The following is a 20,799-nucleotide window of genomic DNA, read 5'->3' as shown; positions in this document are numbered from 1 at the left end:
TAAAATTTATACCTGAAATAATAAACTTCTGTTACATTCATTGTTCATTTCCCAAATTGAAGAAACAGAGATTGTTTCTTTATTAAGAGGTTTAAAAGATACAAAATCAATCCAGGTTTGTGTCATCACCAAAGATCTACAAGCAAAGATGTCATCGAACAATTAGATAACCTACAACTATTATTACTCACAATTGGCCTTTCTCCTGTCACAAGTTCTCTAACAAATATGAACAAGAAATTAGTAGAAAATTAACCGGTAAGCCAGACAAGCACGCACAAAAAAACAGCTCAAAAGAATTATACATAAAGAAAAAAGTACCCAGTTTTTCTGATTCAATCTGATCATCATGACCGGGGGAAAACGCCCCATAGTTTACCTCGGTCTAAACTATCAAGAAGCTTCTTTGCACCCTCAACTTTGAGCTCACCGAGCTTTAGTAAGTATACACAAACTCCAGCACCAACCATTTGTTTTCTGCACTTCTTAGAGCTTACCAGAGTAGCCAAAACTGCAATTGGCCATTTCTTATCAAAATTCTTAGAGAATGGATCCAACAATTGAACTGTACTCACTATCCCCCTCTCTTCCTTCCTGAATATCTTCCTATTAAAGGTACAGACTAATAAATTCGACAGTGCTTTGGCAGCTGCTTCTCTTTCTTCAATGGCTTTCCCATCCAACATTCTCACAAGGGCAGAAACACACCCACATTCGCCCATTTCTCTCCTTGCTTTTGAGCAAAATCCCAATTCATAAACTGCTCCAGCAGCTGCAATTCTTACTGCTAAAACCCCACAATTCAACAATGGCAATAACCTTAATGGAAATCCCTCAAAAATCAAGACTTCACCGATTGGATGATAAGATGCTAAATTCCTTAAAAATTCAACAGCAGGCTCTAAACCCCTGCCTATTGAAGTGGAATCCCAATAATTCTTCAAACTCTCAACTCCGCCTTCTCTAGCAACCAACACCTTCAATGTTTCATCGTTATACACCAAATTTGACAAACATCCGATCGCGTTCTCCCGAGCCAGTGTTGTACCAGTGTCCGACAAGGCAAACAACACGGGAATCGCATTTTCTTCCACGAAATTCTCTTTAATTTCTTCAAATTGAGCTAAATTCCTCAAAACACCCGCTGCCATAGCTTGAGAACTGGGAGTTCCGCCATGACAAATTTCTAATAACGACGAGATTCCGCCTCTACAACCGATTGCTCTCGCGTTTTCCTTTGAAAAACTCAACGCTTCAAGTACAGCACACGCTTTCTCTTTCGCAGAGCCACTTCCAGATTCAATCACTCTAATTAATTGATTCAACAACAATAAACCCTCAGCAATTAACAAATTTTTACAACTATCAACCCTCGAAACCCTAGCAATCGCAGCAACGATTTTCTCTCTCATTTCCGGCGAAGTAGAATCAAGTAAACGCACGAGAGCAGGAACAACCCCTTGATCAACAGCCCTCAAAACATTTTTATCATCTTCATTAAGTAACCCTAAAAGTGAGTCCATCGCCAAGTTCTTCGACTCAGTAGTACCAATCTGAAGCCGAGTCAATAAATTCCTAACTTCAATTCTATAAACCTCTTTCACCGAATTATTCTCCTTCGAAACAACAACAGCACTATCTCCAACAAGAACTCCACTACGAAGCAAGATCTCACAATCTTTATTTATCCTATCGAGTTTAGAACAAAGAGAATCAATATCACTTTGAGTACGTAGTTTCCCGTCGGGAAGTGAGTTAACGTCGGAGCATTTCCCGGCGAGGGATATGGCGTCGGAAAGTGCTGATGAGAGAGACGAAAGAACGGAGATAGAGAGAGAGTTGGAGGAGAGAGAATGAGAAGAGTCAGCGAGGTCGGCGAGGTGAGATTGGAGTGAAGTAAGTTTAGTTCGGATTGAAGACCATTTAGTTTTGAAATGGTAGATTAGAGGGAGATGTGTTTCGAGAAGAGAGGTAAGTAGTTGAGTAGAGTAGTTGAGTAGGTCGTGGTTTTCTGGAGGTGTTGAAGGTTCTTTCATGGCGGATGTAGAGAGAAAACGGTCAATGGTTTAGGAGAGAGAAAGAAGGTGGGATAGAGACAAGAGGTAAGCGATGAGACTTGAGATGTATGAAGGATAATGAGATTGGGGAAAATATGGGGCGAAATTATTGATATCTAATTTAATTCGCGCTTTTCAACGTCTGTATTTCACGCGCTTTAAACTAAAGTTGGACTCAAATAAAATTGAAATAATTTTATATAGGAGAATAAGATGAGTCCATAAAAGCAACTTAAAGTTAAATGGGTAAGTTCATATTAAATCGTCTCACAGTGAGACAGTCTTAATAAAAAATTTGTCAATAAAAGAGTATTATGCATGTTCCAATTTTGCTGAAATAAAAATTCAATTTTTTTTAACTTTCACCCTCGGTTTGGACTTAGACTATATGTCCTTTGACTTTTCTTCAACATGAATTCTCAAAACTTCAACTAAGTCAGATTATGACATTTTTTTTAAATTATATATAATTTTTTATTTTACTTAAATTTATAAAAATTACTCCTGTCTTTTGAATAAGCTATGATTTGCTCAAATTATACTTGATAAATTTAATATGACCAATCAACTAAATAATTCAAATATGTTACGATTAGTCTAAATGTTACTTACTAACAAAAAAAAAACTCATAAAAATGATATATTTGTATTATGAGGTGCAATAAGTTTACCACCAATAAATTAAAAAATAAATATTTGAACAAGACTAAATCAAATAAAGGTGGCCATAAATAGTAATACTTATTATTAATCAGGCTTGCCATTCGCACACTATACCTCATTATTTTTTACAATATTAGAAGTATAATGCAAGTTGAGCTTAAAATAATGAAGAAAAAGAAACTGCGTTTATTTTCTTTCCTAAATTTTCAACGTAATGTCAGATAGATCTGTTAATCTGTAGAATAGTAGAAGATAAAGGAACCATAGAGGAATAAAATTGCATTCCATTTTTATATTCATCCATATTTGCAGTGCTGTAGATGAATTTCAGCATCAGTTCAAAACCAATTCAATTATCAGATGAATCAACAACTTCAGTCTTCAGAGGAAGTAAAAGTTTGAGGTAATTTTCTATCTCTTTCTTTGTTTGGGATGTTTTTAGTTCATATCAGGGATAGTAATTCGAAGAACAACAATTCATAAAACTTCCTTATAATTGAGGATAGTTTCAATAATTGAGAGCGCCTTGGTCGACACTAGCCAACCCTAGCTTGCCACTGCGATACAAGTACAACAAAGTCGCAGATCGAAAATATGAAATATCACTTGCTCTCAATATTTTCTAATTACTTCTATTTAATGTTATTGCGAATTTTTCATAATGAATTTTAGATTTCCAATATTTGCAGGTCTTCATCGAACTGATCGTCACACTAGCCGCAATTTTTTTAACAAGGTAGGGTTTGCCATCTTCAATCCCTATCCAAACCCTAATTATAGCTTTTATGAATATGATAATGATGATCTTTGGTGTCATATGTAATTTTAATAAATTTGCTAATTTATAATGTGTAATGGAAATTTAAACCATTAGCAAATTTAAGGCATATAAGTTGATTTTTTTAGTTCAAGGAGTTAATTTGCTTCTTAATTCATTTTTCATATGTAGGTTAAGTATGGGAAAAGGATATACAAATTAAAAGAGTTATTAATAATTATTTTCATCCGTAAAAAGAGAAGATCAGTTGTCCTAGGTGAAGTTGACCTATTGTTGATTAACTGATTTGTAATTTAAAAAAAAATGGTGTGGTTTTGTGGAAAGTTTTGGTAAAAGTTTATGTGAATGTAATATCTTCCACATTGCATCTTTTTGGAAAAACGCAGAGTTCTTGTGGGAAGCCTTAAGAATATTACCAACTCACCTTGTTCAACATCCCAACAACACCGTTTTGGATGGAATCCTCTTCACGAGGCGGTAAAGCATGGTCGTACGGAAATAGTGAGGATAATGCTTGGGTATTACAAGTCATATTCCGGCCCACCTATTATTAACAAACCTTGGTTAGCACTTACTAACCGCACGGAGGAAAATAACACCACTAAACAAACTCCTTTGCATTTTGCTATTCACTATGGTCAAGAGGAGCAATGTTCAATTGATATATTGTCAATGGATATGGATTTGCATTGCTCCATGCTTGATGAAGATGGCAACAGCCTGCTTTTCCTTGCTGTTCAAAAAGGGTATAGCCAAGTTGCTGAGAAGATATTGAACTGCGACTGCTCGTATGGTCTTAGCAGCCAAGACGGCTCCAGTGCTCTTCATGTTGCTCCTAGATGCTCAGGTCTGTCCCTATATACTTGTACTCAATACCACATCTCCGTATTCAATATCAGCACATTCAATATTCAATGATAGTGATTCATATATGACATTCATGTATGCTATTGATCAATATAGATTACACATTGACGGTTTAATCATTAATTTATCATGCATGTATGGAATATGGATCACTTATATTGAGTATTTGATATGTTGATATTAAATATTGAAGAAATATGAGGTATAAATTAAGAATGACCCTACTAGGCGGTGCAGAGATTGTTCTTGAGATTACATAGACTAATATTTACTCCTCAATCCCTTTGAATTGCTAAATTAAGCAAATTAAAGTGAGAGCTTTTTAGATGTGGTGTACCGAATTCAAAGAGAGTATCTGTTAGAAATTATATTGAAGTTTCTGAATGACAGAAAATGTTACAAAACTGCTCTTTAAGAAGCACCTAGACTGCCTCGACATCAATGTGCTTCGCCAATGGGGAAAGGAAGGATCAATTGAGCATTAGAGTTGCTTTTAGATAAGGGAGACTTCCCTGATGCTGCGAGGTTCAAAGTCTTTAGGGACTTGATCTGCATGAAAGATGTGAATACATTACACCTCGTGATGATGATTCCAAATATTGTATTTGTGCAAGCTCTCGTAGATTATTACCAGCAACACCTAATCGGAGATGTAGATTGCCTGATACCTCCATGGAAAATGCAGTCTAAAAATGGGGATACTATTTTGCACATGGCTCTCTATTCTAGACTTGAAGAACATGCGCTGTATTTCTTATCAGTCGATCCAACATTATGCGAGATAAGCAACAATAAGGGTGAGAGCCCACTCTTTGCTGCTGTTTACAGTGGATGTGAAAAAATGGTCGAAGAGATTTTGAATATTCATCCAAATCCTTGTTACACCATGCTACGTCGCAATGATGGACAAACTTTGCTTCATTTATTGACATCCTGTTCAGGTACTATTCTGATAACTTTATTTTTGTTAGGGTAAAAAAACATACATGTACCCTTAATCTCCTTATCCTGATTTTTCTATTTGTTTATTTATGGGTGTAAAATACAACTTAAATCTCATATAGTAACATTAGGGGGTGTTAGGCGATTGGATTTGTGAATGAGAATTGTGAGACTTTTAGTTAGAGACTTGAGACGAGACTCTAGAGCTAAGAAAAAGTGCCATCCCTTGTTTGTTATTTTAGACTTTTTGTTGAGACTTTGGGGCTAATGTCTCAACCTCAAACACATGCCCTCCCTAAGGACATTTTTCTTACGGACTTTATGAAATTGGTGTTTGTTTAGAGGGAATTAGAATTGTGAGATTTTTAACATGAGACTTAAACTGGGGACATTTAATCTGGGGACTTTGATCAAATTTATGTCCCTTTCCCATTCCCCTTCCTTTTAAACAAAAATGTACATGAGACTTTTTATAAATTCTCATTCCCTACACCCAAGTCCCTTTAAACAAACACCCCCCTAAATACATTTCCTATTCCCTTTCCTTGTAAACAAATAAGGAGTTGAGATTTTTATCTTAATTCCTATTCCCTTCCTCAAATCCCTCTTGCCACACACCCTCTTAGTACAATACCAAATGTAATGGTGGAAATTGTTAAGTGAATAGTGTGTAAATCTGAATTAGTCTTGAATATATACAAATTATAGGAAATATTGTCGAAAACAATCTAACATTTCATTCATCCGCTGCGAATAATTTCACCTTTGGATTCTTATTCAATAATCCAACCTTTGCTATATCCATTGATCTGAACTACTACAGCCCCACCCCAAGACCATCACATCCCCACCCTTCTGCTCCCACACCGGATATGGTGGGAGCAAATCATATAAAAGATCAGATTATTAGAAAATAATCAATATGTGAGATTATTGATTGCGGATAAGTGTAATGTTAGATTATTTTCAATTATTTTTCCTAAATTGTAATAGTAGGGAGAACATAGCCTAAGCTCCAACAAAGAAGTCATAAAACTATGTTTTAGGAAGTTAAAGCCTAGGATTATGCAAGTAGTAATACTTTTCTTATACATATGAGATGTTTATTTGATCTGCGAGGTCTTTGTTACCTAAATTTGATGATCATGCTCAATGTTTTTCTTGGATAAAGAGAAAACAAGTAAGCGATTACTTGAGAGATTTTGGTGGATGATGAACATGCGAGATGACAGGGGAAGAACTGCACTAGATGAAGCCAAAAAAATGATGTTCCATGGCTTGTGAATTTGTTGATGAACCCTTTTTTAATCCAGAAAGAAACTTTCAACTGGACTTTAGCATGTAAGAGAGATGAAACCTGGTCTGTGTATGCCTTCATCGATTCTTGTAAAGATCTTTAAGAGGTCTGTCGTGAAGAAATCGACACTCCTTTGCACCACATCAAATTGGCAACTTATCGAGATTACTTGGACTTCTTAAAATTTCCATCAATTACAGAGCTTAAAAATACAACTGATAAAGAAGGTGCAACGCCTTTGCATCGAGCATTGGAGAGGAAGGACAAACTTCTAGCTAAGGCATTGCTCATTGACCCTGAGGTAGAGAGAAACATTAAGGACAATACTGGTAAAAGTGCCATGGACTTGCTTGCTAAGCTTTGGAAAGAAGGCGACGACTGGGTATGTTCTACTAGTTCATTGTTCTTATTTGAATCCATGTTTTCAATATACTACTCTGGTTGGAATTTGTTGCTACACTTACACCGGCCATTATTCATCAATAAATACTATTGTTTCACTTTTTATTCTTTATGTATAAGAAAATGCATAGTCAAGTAGAATTCTGTTTGATTCTTCTAAGGAAAAATTACCATAAATAATACAACATTCTTATTAATTTTCCTACAATAATATCAACTATTGATTAACCATAAATAATACCAATTTAGGAAGTATTTTCCTAGAATGATACCAACTTTAGTTTATAAACTAATTTACCAATTTTTTTGTTTTATAATTATCTATAGTTTGATTTTTAACATGTTAGGGATTTTCTAGGAAAACACTACTTTAAGTTGATATTATTCATGGTTAATCAATAGTTTGTATTATCATAGAGAAATTAACAAAAGGTTATAATATTCACGGTAATTATTCCTTCTTCTAATACATATCTTCACAATATTAATTTTTTATAATTTTTACTCTTGCGCGACCAAGGATACTAACTTGATACGGAGGAAGTATATTATTTAGGACTTCTTTTACTGAATGTCTGAACATGTCAACACTTTGTCACTTCCTATGAACGATAAAGTCTTCCTTCCTACTTCTACGAACAGCATTCTTTTCAATCGGGTGATCTTTTTCTTTATGCTGATGAAAGACATAATTACTTGCAGGCGACTATGTGCAAACAAATTAAAGTAAACCCATATCAAAAAACAACATATGTACAACCAAAAACGAATCTGGATCAAATGAGAAATACACTCTCAGTAGTTGCAGCTTTATTGGCAACAATCACATTTGCGGCTGCATTTACACTCCCTGGCGGGCTCAACAGCAATACTGGCTACGCCACCCTAGCAAAGAAAGCGCCATTTATGGTATTCTTACTTGCAGATGTATATGCCATGTGCACATCCATGCTGGTCTTGTTTTGCTTGATCTGGTCTATGATTTCTGAACGAGATATGTCATACTTTTTGGTTGATCGTAGTGTGTTCATACTCATGCAATCCTTATATGGCACCATGCTGGCGTTTATGACTGGGATTTACGCTGTCACAGCACACGAAACCTTGTGGTAAGCCATTATTGTCCTTATCTTAAGTTCTTGCCAAGCGAATAAGACTGTTTTTTTAAACTAGTTCTTGCCAAGCGATTCCTTGGATCAAAGAAAGATCATAACGTTCATATTGTGTAGACTCAAGAATGTAGAGTTGCTTGGAGAGGTAAAAACTGTTCTTGAGCCGTATTCTCAGTAATATTGGAGGTTTTTTTGGTAAAATTTAAAAATAATATGGATATGCAACTGCAAGGCTGCAAATGTAGCTAACTTGAAAAGTTTAACATACTTTTATGAACAATAGAACAAAGATTAAAAGCTACTCTGTGGAGGAAACTGGATTGCTGAAAGACTATTTTGCATGGGCCGTTTTTTCTTAACAGTGAATTGTACAATTTGTAGTATTTTATATAGGTTTGAACATTAATTTAGTTGAATAAGACAAATGACAATTGTGGTTAAGAAATGAGTGGATGAGTATTGAGATTAAAAACCAGATTGAATTTGTGAATGAGATTTCAAGCGAAGAATGAGGAACTAAGAGGATCATTATGAAAAGAGTAAAGAGTGCAGAATAAGTGTGATGATAGTGAATAGAAATTAAATGCAAATTGAATTGGGCAGAGCGAGTAATAGCCCAATTTCACTATTTGGGTGGATATTTGAAGTCTTGAAGCTTCAGCTTGTGACTTTGGTTGTCATTACTCTCTAGTTTTTGTAAGTTTTTTACATTTTTTTTTCGTTCTATTTGACTTGTAATATTTCTTTTTATAGAAAAGTTTTCATTATTTTCATTAATTATTGATCACACGTTTCTTCTTTCATTTAATATCATATAGATAATTTAATTAGTTGTCATACCTCTAAATATTTGAGTCAAACCTTTTAATAGCAAATTTAGGGGACAAAAGGGAAAATGAAGTGGGACATTTATGCCAAATAAACCTGTACAAATTCTCGTTTAAGACTTATAGTCAGAGTTTTGTATTGGATTAAATAATCCAAATTAATTGATTAGAACATTTAATTTCATACTTAAAATACATATTTTTAGATGTTTAATACTTAACACTTCATTTTGGAGGCTAAAATTAACAGTTTTGTATATAAAGCACTCATTTTATTGAATTTAGGCTTCTTATATGAGTCAGAGACGATCTCAGGTTACTCATAAACTTATGGCTTGTTTGGTAATCATGGATTCATTTCTAAATTTTGAATTGCCTAAATGAAGTGTTTGGAAAGTCGTAGAAACTTAGAATTGGAATTGGCCAAATTACAACTCTTTTAGTTAAGGTTAGCACAAAACAGACAGATGTGGATTTTACAAGATTTGAAATAGAATGCCTGAACTGTCATAAACACTATGTATTATTGATAAATTAAGTTGAATAAAATGTACTTTTAAAAATAATTCAAATAAATTATATGATCCATGTTTGGCTGTGAGCCTGTGAGCTTGTTTGCCTCTTAAGCTCACAGCCAATGAAAATTTTAGACTACAAATATAATAAAAGTGATGAAGGTTGGTGAAGTTGGTTAATTCGTATTGAATGATTCAAAGTAGTTCTTCACAGAAAGAAGCAGAACAGTAGTCATCTTATATTGTAAAATTATAGGAGTAATCATTATATTTTACTCAATTTGCTCTTTATATATTTATTTTTTCACTATATGACTAATTTTACTATTCTCTTTTCCCTGTCAATTTTGCCCAAAAACCGGTAGAGAAATTAAGAAAAATGAGTAAATTAGAATAGGTGAGATCATTTATTTAGCGTAGATATTAAAAGAAATTTTTTTATAAAAAAAAGTGACGAGAGAAATAAAGTAAAATGAACAGACTAAAATAATTTCAAAGGGAAAAACAACTGATTTCAAATTAATCAAAAATTCAACAACTTCAACTTATAATCATACAACCATTTTATGAACACACAAATTCTTATAAAGGACCATCTCTAATTTACTTAGTCCATTATTATTTTTTAATTTAATTAAATTTTAATGAATTGGATCTAAAAATGTCTTTTAAAGACACAGTCTCTCTAGAGACTAACTATTACAAACAACTCAAGAGTTTATTTTAGTAAGACCAAGAGACTACAGAGCACTATCTAACTAAAAAAGATTTTAGATATTTAAACTAAATAATTTGTTTTTTCAGAAGGACATGAAAAGTATCTACTTTTCCATTCAGAAACTGCTAAGTGCAATGCGAGCCCCCAATAATTAAATACTCAATTCTCTTTTGAGCTTCACAGACCAACAGTCAGCAAATTAACTTCATAGCTTTGTCTAAATTATATATTTCATAATAATCAATCCCTAAATTATTCAACTTGGTAGTTTCCAAAAAGACAAAATGAAAATTTCAATATAATTTCGGATGCATATATATATTCAAAAAAATGATTTATAAAGAAGTGAAAATTAATAGTAGTTAGAAATCTCCCTTTCATGAAAGTTCAAAAGAACCATTCAAAGAAGCTAATTACTCTATTTGTCCTGTTAGGGTTTTTCGAATCATATGGTGTAAACTTAAAGGGACAAGACAGTTTTATATGGACGTAGTTTACACTATTTTAGTGTGAACTAACCTTAATAAATGCAAAAATTGTACGTTTTTCTACTTGATAAGTATAATCAAGTACAATCATTGAGAAATATTTACTATTTTTAAATTGGTGCAAACTTAAATAAAATGGACTAAGTTCGTAATGAATTTTGCATAAGGGACGGAAGAGTATTTAGACACCAGTGGGTATAATTCTTTGTATTTGTTTAATCTAATAAGGTATTACATTACGCAATGGATTTGAAAGATCATCATATTAAATTGATCTTTCCGCGTAATTTACCCCTCAAACCCAGGGATTCCTTCTTTAAATTGACTTGAAATAGGAATACTTGCTTTCAAGTTCAATACAAAACCATGCTCTTTTCTGGAATTCTACACCGTTCGAAAATGGTCAGATGATATCCGTCTTGCTACAGTTTAGCGCGCAGAAATGGCCAAAAAGGTAACAACTTCTCGAACCTTAAATTATACATACTAGCAGTCGAGTTGGTTCAATACATATAGGTAGAAGCTAGTGTTCCATTCACTCTATACTAGTATTCTAAACTCGCCTCTGGTTAAACAAACCGAAGTTATTCTTCTCTATTTTCTAAATTTGTAACCCTTTTTCCCATTATACTATCTTTTTAATACGAAATGTTGGTGCAGAGAATAGTTCTGAAGTTGGGGAACGGGAACAACAAGAGTCGGGCAAAAATACTACAGGCAGTTACGAAAGTTGAAGGTATCAAACCAACGTAACATAACTCGCCAGTTAATTCGTCTTTTAAATTCGTAATTCACTCAAAATGACCTTAAAATAGTTCAAAATAGACTATAATTCGCCTTTTTGATTCACGATTCGCAAGAAGATTAGTGAATGACGTAACAGTGTATCAAACAAAAAAACAGGATTGTACCAACATTTGAATCGTTTAAACACCCCTGAACTACATGCATTAGATCATGAACTAACCAGTTTCTAAGCTCTACCCTACAGTATAAAAAATGTATACATTCTCTTGATAACATCTGTATGTATGTGTGTATTCAGGTGTAGAAAAACTGGAAATGAATGGCGAAAAGGGTATACTTACAGTTGTGGGGGAGGTTGAGCCAGTGCCAATATTTAAGGCAATCAAGAAAGTAGGAGAAACCCCAGAAATCGTTAGCGTGGGCCCACCAATACCGCAAAGATGTGGGCCCTACTGCAACTGCAGCTCATGTCAATTGTACGGCCATCAACTGCAGAAGACGTGGAACGAACCTGTAAATTCATGCTCACTGGCACTGCCCTGCAGCTGCAATAGACCCTGGTGCAAGCAGTGTGACCTAGTTGCTGTAGATTACCCCCCGTCCGATAACACAGGACAGTGCTCCATTCAATGATATCCTGATTCTATCTACCCCAGGTGACTATTATGAGTTTCGAGGCTTTTTAGAAAAATTCTCGACGCCTTTTTTATGAAAATGAGCTACCCTTGGTTCATGTATGTCCTGTATTTTTTTCTTTTTTTCGAATAGTGTAGTTTAATACTAGGGTGTATACAATTTCATTTGATCCAAAATGTTTGATAAAAATTAGGTGAACTAAACAAAACTTTCATATCCGCAACACACGTCTTATTGGTGCAGGAGTTAAGAGACTCTTTACAACCACCCATCTAAACACAAATACAATGCATGTGATGCGGTTTATTACAATACAATGGAGAAAGTCAAGGAAGATGCTCACATTATGACAGATAACATTCTCACCAATTTGAAACATGAGATCAACAGAAGGACATTTGTTACTATTAATATTATAAAAAATAACTCAGCATATGTCCACCTAGATATCTTTACTCACTAACATCCTTAAACCTTAAAGGTGATAACTAAGGTTCCGTTTGTTATCGTTTTTTGCTTCCGGTTTTGAGTTTTTGAAAATTAAGAGCCAAAATCCGAAAGTAGAAAAAGTAATTTCACTTTTTAGTCGTGAGTTTTCAAAATTACCGTTTTCCTGATGAATTTGACTGATTTTTGATTCATTATACAACTTATATTAAATAACTATGAAAATCAAAAAACCAAAACAGAAAATTACATTAATACCAAATGGGCCTTAAAAATTAGATTTAATTAATGCACAAGGTTTGCAATCACTTTTTCAATTAGATGGCAAAAAGGTCCATCCACTATTGAGCATAGTGCAAAATATACTTTCGGTCATGGTTGCAAAACATCTTTTGCGATCAATGCATATGATTTTACAAATGTCTATTTATATTTTGGTCGCGCTTAGCTCAAAAACATTTATAGTACGGTCGTAGGACGGTGGTGATGCAAGTGATAGTTTGCACTATGTCATTGAGTTATAAGGTGGTTCAAAATTTCAACTTGGGGAAATTTAAATGGGGTAAAATAAAGCTACAAGACAGCAAAAATGAGCCAAACAAAAGCATATATAGGTGTAAAAAACTCAGGATGAAGATTAAAGGAAAACCAAAATTCTACCATGAATTCCCTTTCTAAGCACTGTAATTGACTCATCTGAAAAGTAGGATTCAATTTAATGTCATCTTGACTAAACATAACAAACCTCCTAAACTTGCTACAGAAATCTGTATAAGTGATGGCATTGAGCATAGAACTGTTGATAGAATTAGCCACTTATCATGATAGAAAAACATGAGTTATAGCATACTGCACAAGCTTTGGCAATAAAAAGTCCCAAATAACTCCCCATGAAGAAATACACATTAAATTTTTGGGTGTACCTAGCTAGCTTCAACAACAAAATAACACTGGATCCGGATATGATAAATACAGCAAATCAATCAAGTAAACTTACCCTTTAGAATAAGCATATTCCCCACCAACTTGCAACAAGAAGAACACATCTTTATCATCATGTAGTGCCTAAAACCCAATGAGAACTACTTAGATCACTACCATTAGCCAACATCCAGAACAAAACATGTCAACATGTAAACTATACATTTAAATCTACTCAAATCAAACCTACCAACCAACTTCATAATGGTAAATGCAAAAACCATCAAAATTCAACAAAAGGTACTACTTCGTCTTTTTTAATTACTAGCAAAAAAAAATAAGACGTTTTATTCAAGGAAAAGGTAGATATGAAGAACGAGTAAATTACGTGAATAAAATTAAAAGATAGTTAAAACGTATGGATGTGATTAAAAGAAATGTTGGGCCTTTAGAGCAGTTAGGACATTTCCATGTACTATGATTATAGTGGAACAAACGAGTTTACCACTTAAAGTTTGTAGTGCATTGACCCATACGAAGCAAGTACGTAACAAACAGAACAAACTGGAGTCAAAAGAGCCTTGCTTGTTCTAGCAAGAACCCTGCTTATTTGAGCATACTATGGCTCGTTTGAGCACTTTTGTGCCTTGTTCGAATCAGAAAGCAACGGAAGCTATATTATATATAATGGAAGTAGCATGAAGAGAAGAAGAGACATTCTACACTATTCAATCTTTGAGAATTCTTGTATTCTTGCTTCTTTCTCTCTAACTTGAACATTTAAAGAACTTTATAAACTCTGTGTCTAGTTTCTGATTTTGCAATATACAACTTTCAAGAACACATATCATCTACATATTTTGTACGAAGTGTGATAATGTAGATATTTGTATCTCATTGTAAATTTCATCATAGAATTTCAAGTACCATTGTGAGAAAAATATCACAAATAGCAAAGTTTTCATAAAATTACAACTAGATGATCATACAAAAAGAGTCCATTGTCATTCATACAACAGAATACAAATTTGTACTTCAGAATTTGTATTGTTTATTTGCATTATATTTCTAATTAAAAAGTGAGTGATTGAGACGGATCAAACTAACAAATGATGCTAAATAAGTGGCATGAAAGGAGTATAACTTTAAAATCTCAAAACACTAAATCACTCAACGCACTAATCATAAAACTCAAGCAACTCAAAAACCAATTCAAACAAAAACACAAAACAAAACCAGTTTAGAAGTGATGTTATGAAGTAATGTTAGTATGTTATATGTGTTTTGGCTTTTACAGTTTATTGGTTAAACAATAAAAAAAAAAAAAAACTACTAAGTAACGAATAATTAACAATTAGATTTACACAAAAAATCTTTATAATATAGCTTCATCCAATAAATTTAGCTAACAATCATTTTTCAAACGGACTCTTATAATTTTATTTATTTGTTGTCCTGCATTTTAATTTATTCAATTCTAATTTCAATCACTAACATAATTTAATTTTTCTTTTAATCTAAGACTTATTTTAAATTTATAATATAAATTTCAATCTACTCTATGATTACAATTTTCTATACAATATACTAAAACAAAACAAAGCTGACATAAGCAACTCAAAAAATTGATGAGTTGTCATCTTCTTATGGGATTTTTTCCCTCCTTTAAGCAAAGTTAATGTCATTGAATAAGAATGACATCTTAAATGTTAAGGATGATTATTTGACTATCATTAAAAACTTTAGTTGGAACTATAACATATACTATCAAAATTTGAAAAACAATATAATAAATAGTAGTATTTAATAAAGATGCACAAACTATTATCTTTGATATTTAACTTTCAAAGCATCATTAATCTATATTTATTTAAACAATTCATTCATTTACAAATTAATTATATTATTTTTAAATATACATTAAAAAAATTCTACATGTAATTTACAATGGCCCATTACTTTATTATTATTATAATGATAACTATAAAAAAAGTTTGAATTTCATTTTTCTGTGTTAAGAAATAATTTAAGGATTATTAAGTAACAAATTAAATTAAATTACTCACAAATGAGATTTTAAATGAAAACAATGATTAAATACTCTTCCAATTTCCAAAAGTGCATTGCAACTCACAGGCACGATAACTGAAAACACATCAAATTACATTTTCAACAAATAACAAAACGACATGTCAGCAAAGCCACGTATATGCATTAATTTATTATTTTCCAAATAATGCCTTTTCCTCAAAATTTCGTTACTTCTGTGTCTTCGTTCTTTTCAACTCTAAAACGTCAAAAAGCTTTTCTCTGCAATTTCAAAACTTTGGAAATTCATCAATGGCGATGCCAATCAATCGACTAGGGTTTATAATCGTAGCTTTTGCAGCTGTAATGCTTGCATTATCTTTACTACCTTCTGCTATTGCGGATTCAGAATCAGCCTTCATTGTAGCACACAAGAAGGCTACCCTCTCAAAGCTCAGAAATGGCGTGGAACGTATTTCTGTTTCTATCGATATCTACAACCATGGATCTGTGTACATTCTTTACTCTCTTTCTCTTTTATGCTTCCGCATTTCTTATTAAGATTTTTAATCTTGTTTGTTTTTGAATTTGAATTTACGTACATTTCAAGTTCAAATATTGAATGCTTGTTTTTGGTTATCACTTGCATGTAGTTTTTTAAGACGCCGCATTGTTAAAAATGAAAATTTATTAAGGGAGAGTGTTAAGTTGTTGGGAGAATTAGGATATGTTGTTGGGAGAATCATAAATGTGGAATGGTTGCATAATGATGGAATTAGGAAATGAAATGATGTTAAGAACTTTAAATATGGATATCGTAGTACTTATGATCATGAATTGGGTGCAGAACTGCAGATTAAAAAACTAATGATAAACTAGTTGTTTTTCGAGGAATTTTTTTTGGATATAATACAACTTATGAAGGTTGTGAACTGTTAATCCAATAGTTTTTATCATCAACCAAGACTCTGTTGTTGCTTGCTGTTCCTGTCTCATGAGGGGTTAGGACACAATTGGCTGTTGAGAAAAGATCAAAAGTCTTATACTAGATGTGATGTTTGGAGTCCTTTAAAGTGACTTCTTGATCCAAAGAGAATGTGAAGAAGCTGGTACTTTATTCAGGATGCACAACGCATGTGAGCTCTCCCGGATCACCCCTTGGAGAACCCCTCCAATGTCTAGGGACTACAATAGAATGTAGGGACTACAATAGATTCATTGAACCTCTAGGGACTACACTTGAATATAGAGGAATAAAGATATATTTTGGGTGAACGTGAGGTCTATAGTGAGATAATCCCTCCATCCCACAACTTTTGCTAAAAGTATATGTTAGGAAAAAGAGGGAAACTGATGCTTTATAGGAAAGATGAAAGAGATGTGTAGATGAGATGAAAAGATAAATGAAATGTGCTAATGAAAATTAAAAAGTGTATGACATAGCCAAAAATAGAAATATAGCAAATCTCACGGAATAGCCAAAAATTGAATTTGTCTAACGTGTATTTGTTCTTGAAAAATGTTTCCACCTTCCAGCACTGTATATGATGTAAGCCTTGCTGACAAGAGCTGGCCAATGGACTCATTTGATGTAGTCAGCGGCAACTTTTCAAGAACATGGGAAAGCCTTGATGCGTGAGTGATTATTTATGGCTTTCTGCTGCTCTATGTGCGTTGCTTAATCATGAGTCTTCTGACTTTCATAAGCTATATTTTGTTATTCACAGTGGAGCTATTGTTTCTCACTCAATTGAGCTGGAGCCACGAGTGAAAGGCCCATTTCAGGGTTCCCCAGCTGTGATTACATTTCGCATCCCCAACATTGCTACACCTGTGGTATGCCTTCTTCAATATGCTCAGATTTTTGCCATTTTTTCCTTTGATTGCTGTTCTCTGGTCTGGGGTTGATAAAATAATAATCCTTTTCAGGTTGCATACTCTACTCCTATTTTTCCGTTAGACATGCTTGCCGATACTATGTCAGAAAGCAAACTTGAATTGGTAATGCTTTCTAACAATACAGTAGTAATATCGGACTCTTTAAAACTGTTTTCATTGCTTATCTGTATTAATACTAGTTGTTATTTATCATTCTAAGTTATGTGGCTATTCGTTTTTTTCGGCATTGTCTAACCTTCGTTTTCGATGTTTTCTTTTTGAACAATTTTCTGGTGGTGGTGTGTTGTTGGCAACTTACCTTTTCAGGCCAAGGTTAGTTTCATGATTCAAGCTTCTAAATTCTGTATGCAATTTCTTTAAGGGTGTTTTTCTTGTTAATATTGGGTGGAATAATTAAATACTTTTTGACTCGCCACATTCATTTTGATAATCAAATTTCTGTACTAGTTCTTGACTTCTTATCATGATATAGTTATATGTTTGAAGTATACAAACATATAAACGGATGTGCGCTTGCATATATTAAAGTGCTGAATAAGCTATAATGTAGTTTCTGTTTAAGTAAATCTCTATATTATCTCTTGAATTCTTATGAGTTTGTTTCTAGTTGTAGACATGCAGTTGTTAAGACTTCTAGCGTACTAGAAATTTGTGAATATGTAAAAAGGGTTCCACCCCACTCCTTAGATCATGGTATTATGAATTTATGAGGACTTTTCATTAAAAGAGGTTTTAAGGGCGTAGTAGTATCGGGGTAGTTTTGGTAGATAAAGATGGTAGAGGGGATGGTTTAGGAGGGAGCGTATGGAGATTTTTAAGTTTTTTACCTCCATATTGGGAGTATTAGTTCTACAAGGAAAAGTTTCATAATTTCATGGATCCGTAGAAATTGCTTGAGATGTTTTGTCATTTGGTCAGTAATTTGTATTGGTAAAAGATTTCGTAGAATGGATATGGATGTTTGTTTTCATACATACTATTTAACTGTGCAGAGACTTGTAGCCCAATTTGGTCCTCAATTTTCAGCAGTCTCTCTTGTAGCCTTGTTTGGATATATAATGGCTACTCCATCAAAGTCAAATGCTGCCAAGTCTAACAAGAAGAGGCGATGAAGTTTATGTCTATTGAAACACCAATAGACTTAACTGTCTCCGCTTTGCGGCTGGCTTCTCTTGGAATGAGTCTTTGAATATACCAAACGCTAACCACGACCGCTTTGCGGCTTTTTGTTTCTCATTCAGAATTGAAGCTGCTTGTTGTATCTGCTTCTCATGTAATCAGGATACTTTTTGTTTCAACCGAACTTCTTTACACAGTTAAGCCGAATCAAAAACTGCTAGTTTTCTTCCTTTGAAGATGCCTCGAGTTTGTTTTAAATCAAAAAATGCTGGAGTCTTAGGCTCTATGATATGTTTTCCCAAGACGACTTATCACTAGTCTTGTGTCATTGCACAAACCAGTTGCACAATCAAACTGAATGGTTAATATTCCTAAGCAACATAATTGACAAACCTTTTTTCAGTCTAATTTCATGATTTGGTAAACCAAAACATCCAATTGTACTTAGAAATTCAACTGATAATGCATCAATGCATCATTACGATTGTTGACAAAACCATTTGTTTTGCTTATAGAATCTGAGCTTAAGTACACTTTTTTCTCATCATGTATTAAAGAAAAAATAGACAATACATAATCATTAACTCTGGTAACAATGTCATTTGTAGGAGTTAAAACAACCCTATTATAGAAAAGACTTCCATTACTCAATGCACCTATTAGATTAGAGTATGTGCTATGAGCAATTGATGCAATTGGATCTTGAATATCCTTGATCAAGATATCATTTGCAATGTTAGATCACTACTAAACTGTCATTTGATCGACCCAATACGTGACAAAGTGAGAATTTAAAGATGAGTGGAGGAGTTTTTAAAAATGAATCGGGGAAAGGGTGTGTCTAAACATATTTAACCCATTCTAACATGTCAATTGTATTATGTGCACTACTATTGATTAGTATGGCTTTTTATAATCAATATATATATATATATATATATATATATATATATATATATATATATATATAGGATTAAATAAGAAGGATTTTTAAATGAGAAGGGTGAGAAGGATTTTTGTTTGATTTTATTTGGTTACTATATATACAAAACAAGATACTATGTTATAAATTAAGAACATTTTAAAAATTATTTCATAGTTACCTTTCTGTGTAATATAGTTACTTTTACAATTATGAGTTTTTGGCTCAATCGTGATCATATATTTTTTTTATTTAAGTGAAATCAGGGATGTAGAGTCCTTCTTATCCTTCTCATTTTTAACGCATTCTCAATGGATTCCTCTCTCTCACACACACACACACACACACACACACACACACACACACACACACACACACACACACACACACACACACACACACACACACACACACACACACACACACACACACACACACAATTATTTCTTAATATAATCTCACAAAATCCAAACTTTGCAAAACTCATTGAAGGTAATTATTTTTAAAAAGGCAGTTTTGCATTTTAAATGTGTGATATATGCACATATTTGATATTTAATTGTCTGAAATAATTGAAAATAATTGTTTTTGATTGATGTTTAACATATGTAATATGTTAAATTATGGAACAATACCCTAGTTTGATAGATTTCACAAACTGATTTGTTACACTTTATTATTGCCTTCATTATGAATGAATACTAAGGAAATAACAAAAATGTAAGTAAATTAAAATACAAATTTCCTTAATGCATGTCATCAATATAGTTTCCATATAACTGATCCTACTATTCTCGATTTTGTACAGTTGACTCCAATTAATTATATTTTATAATATTTACTCTTTTATTTATTAATTTCCTTTTTCGAAATTCTCAATCTGATAATCAATTTGCCATCTAGACAAAAGACAACCAATGAAATTGATGTCACAATTTAGCAATCAGTCTAGTGCTCATTTTGACCAACTTTTAAAAATTTTAGGGTATATATGAGCATTTGGTGGTGTCTCTTTAGATTGAAAATGTTGTCGTCATGGTGAAATTCTTTTTAATGTCACCTTGACACAAATGTAAATTGTAAGAGTCTTAGTCTATAAACACTGATGCATCGAGAATAAGCATGAAAAATTTCTACAAACAATAAGTGCATATAAATAAGTTGTAAGAGTCAAACCTATCTAAGGAAAATCGTCGAACACTAGGTTATGAACATCCTTATACATCAAGTATAAGCAAAACATTTCTACAAACAACAAAAAAACACACAAATAAATTGTTAGAGGCAAACCTGTCTAAGAATAAATCGTCGAGCACTAGACTATAAACAACCTTTATACATGATGTGTGATTTGAGAATCAATTAGTCTCTTAAGAGACTGTTTTTTCAGAGACGTATCTCAAGTCCAACCCAT

The 20,799-nt window shown here is 33.1% G+C and overlaps 3 protein-coding genes across 7 annotated transcripts; 2 read left to right on the top strand and 1 right to left on the bottom strand.

The window, feature by feature from the left end:
* On the bottom strand, nt 1–2,155 carry LOC130798257 (vacuolar protein 8-like). The gene has a single exon (XM_057661171.1). It carries the CDS (start codon nt 2,034–2,036, stop codon nt 348–350), a length of 1,689 nt encoding a protein of 562 aa, XP_057517154.1. The 5' UTR covers nt 2,037–2,155; the 3' UTR covers nt 1–347.
* Nucleotides 2,156–2,771: 616 nt separating this feature from the next.
* On the top strand, nt 2,772–12,700 carry LOC130797599 (heavy metal-associated isoprenylated plant protein 2-like). 5 transcript variants are annotated; one of them, XM_057660245.1, is made up of 9 exons: nt 2,772–3,123; nt 3,410–3,456; nt 3,885–4,345; nt 4,756–5,306; nt 6,479–6,986; nt 7,709–7,915; nt 8,029–8,115; nt 11,327–11,402; nt 11,712–12,528. In XM_057660245.1, exons 5-9 carry the CDS (start codon nt 6,945–6,947, stop codon nt 12,044–12,046), a joined length of 747 nt encoding a protein of 248 aa, XP_057516228.1. In that variant the 5' UTR covers nt 2,772–3,123; nt 3,410–3,456; nt 3,885–4,345; nt 4,756–5,306; nt 6,479–6,944; the 3' UTR covers nt 12,047–12,528. The 5 variants fall into 5 exon arrangements, with proteins under 5 accessions (XP_057516228.1, XP_057516230.1, XP_057516229.1 ...); XM_057660247.1 differs by having other exon boundaries at nt 6,427–6,986; XM_057660248.1 differs by having other exon boundaries at nt 2,820–3,123; nt 3,393–3,456.
* Nucleotides 12,701–15,679: 2,979 nt separating this feature from the next.
* Nucleotides 15,680–18,699, top strand: LOC130798366 (uncharacterized). The gene is made up of 5 exons (XM_057661308.1): nt 15,680–15,957; nt 16,982–17,080; nt 17,173–17,281; nt 17,375–17,656; nt 18,337–18,699. The coding sequence occupies exons 1-4, from the start codon at nt 15,758–15,760 to the stop codon at nt 17,540–17,542; spliced, it is 576 nt and encodes a 191-aa protein (XP_057517291.1). The 5' UTR covers nt 15,680–15,757; the 3' UTR covers nt 17,543–17,656; nt 18,337–18,699.
* Nucleotides 18,700–20,799: the final 2,100 nt, after the last annotated feature.

The sequence above is a fragment of the Amaranthus tricolor genome, chromosome 13 (genome assembly GCF_026212465.1).
Source record: "Amaranthus tricolor cultivar Red isolate AtriRed21 chromosome 13, ASM2621246v1, whole genome shotgun sequence".
NCBI lineage: Eukaryota > Viridiplantae > Streptophyta > Magnoliopsida > Caryophyllales > Amaranthaceae > Amaranthus > Amaranthus tricolor.
This window is presented reverse-complemented; position numbering and strand designations above follow the sequence as displayed.

Coding starts and splice junctions, on each gene's coding strand:
- LOC130798257 (XM_057661171.1), bottom strand. CDS start 2,036: ATGAAAGAACCTTCAACACCTCCAGAAAACCACGACCTACTCAACTAC.
- LOC130797599 (XM_057660245.1), top strand. CDS start 6,945: ATGGACTTGCTTGCTAAGCTTTGGAAAGAAGGCGACGACTGG. Junction 6,987..7,708: donor GGAAAGAAGGCGACGACTGG/GTATGTTCTACT, acceptor AATTACTTGCAG/GCGACTATGTGCAAACAAAT. Junction 8,116..11,326: donor ACAGCACACGAAACCTTGTG/GTAAGCCATTAT, acceptor ATGTTGGTGCAG/AGAATAGTTCTGAAGTTGGG.
- LOC130798366 (XM_057661308.1), top strand. CDS start 15,758: ATGGCGATGCCAATCAATCGACTAGGGTTTATAATCGTAGCTTTTGCA. Junction 15,958..16,981: donor ATCTACAACCATGGATCTGT/GTACATTCTTTA, acceptor TCCACCTTCCAG/CACTGTATATGATGTAAGCC. Junction 17,081..17,172: donor ACATGGGAAAGCCTTGATGC/GTGAGTGATTAT, acceptor TGTTATTCACAG/TGGAGCTATTGTTTCTCACT.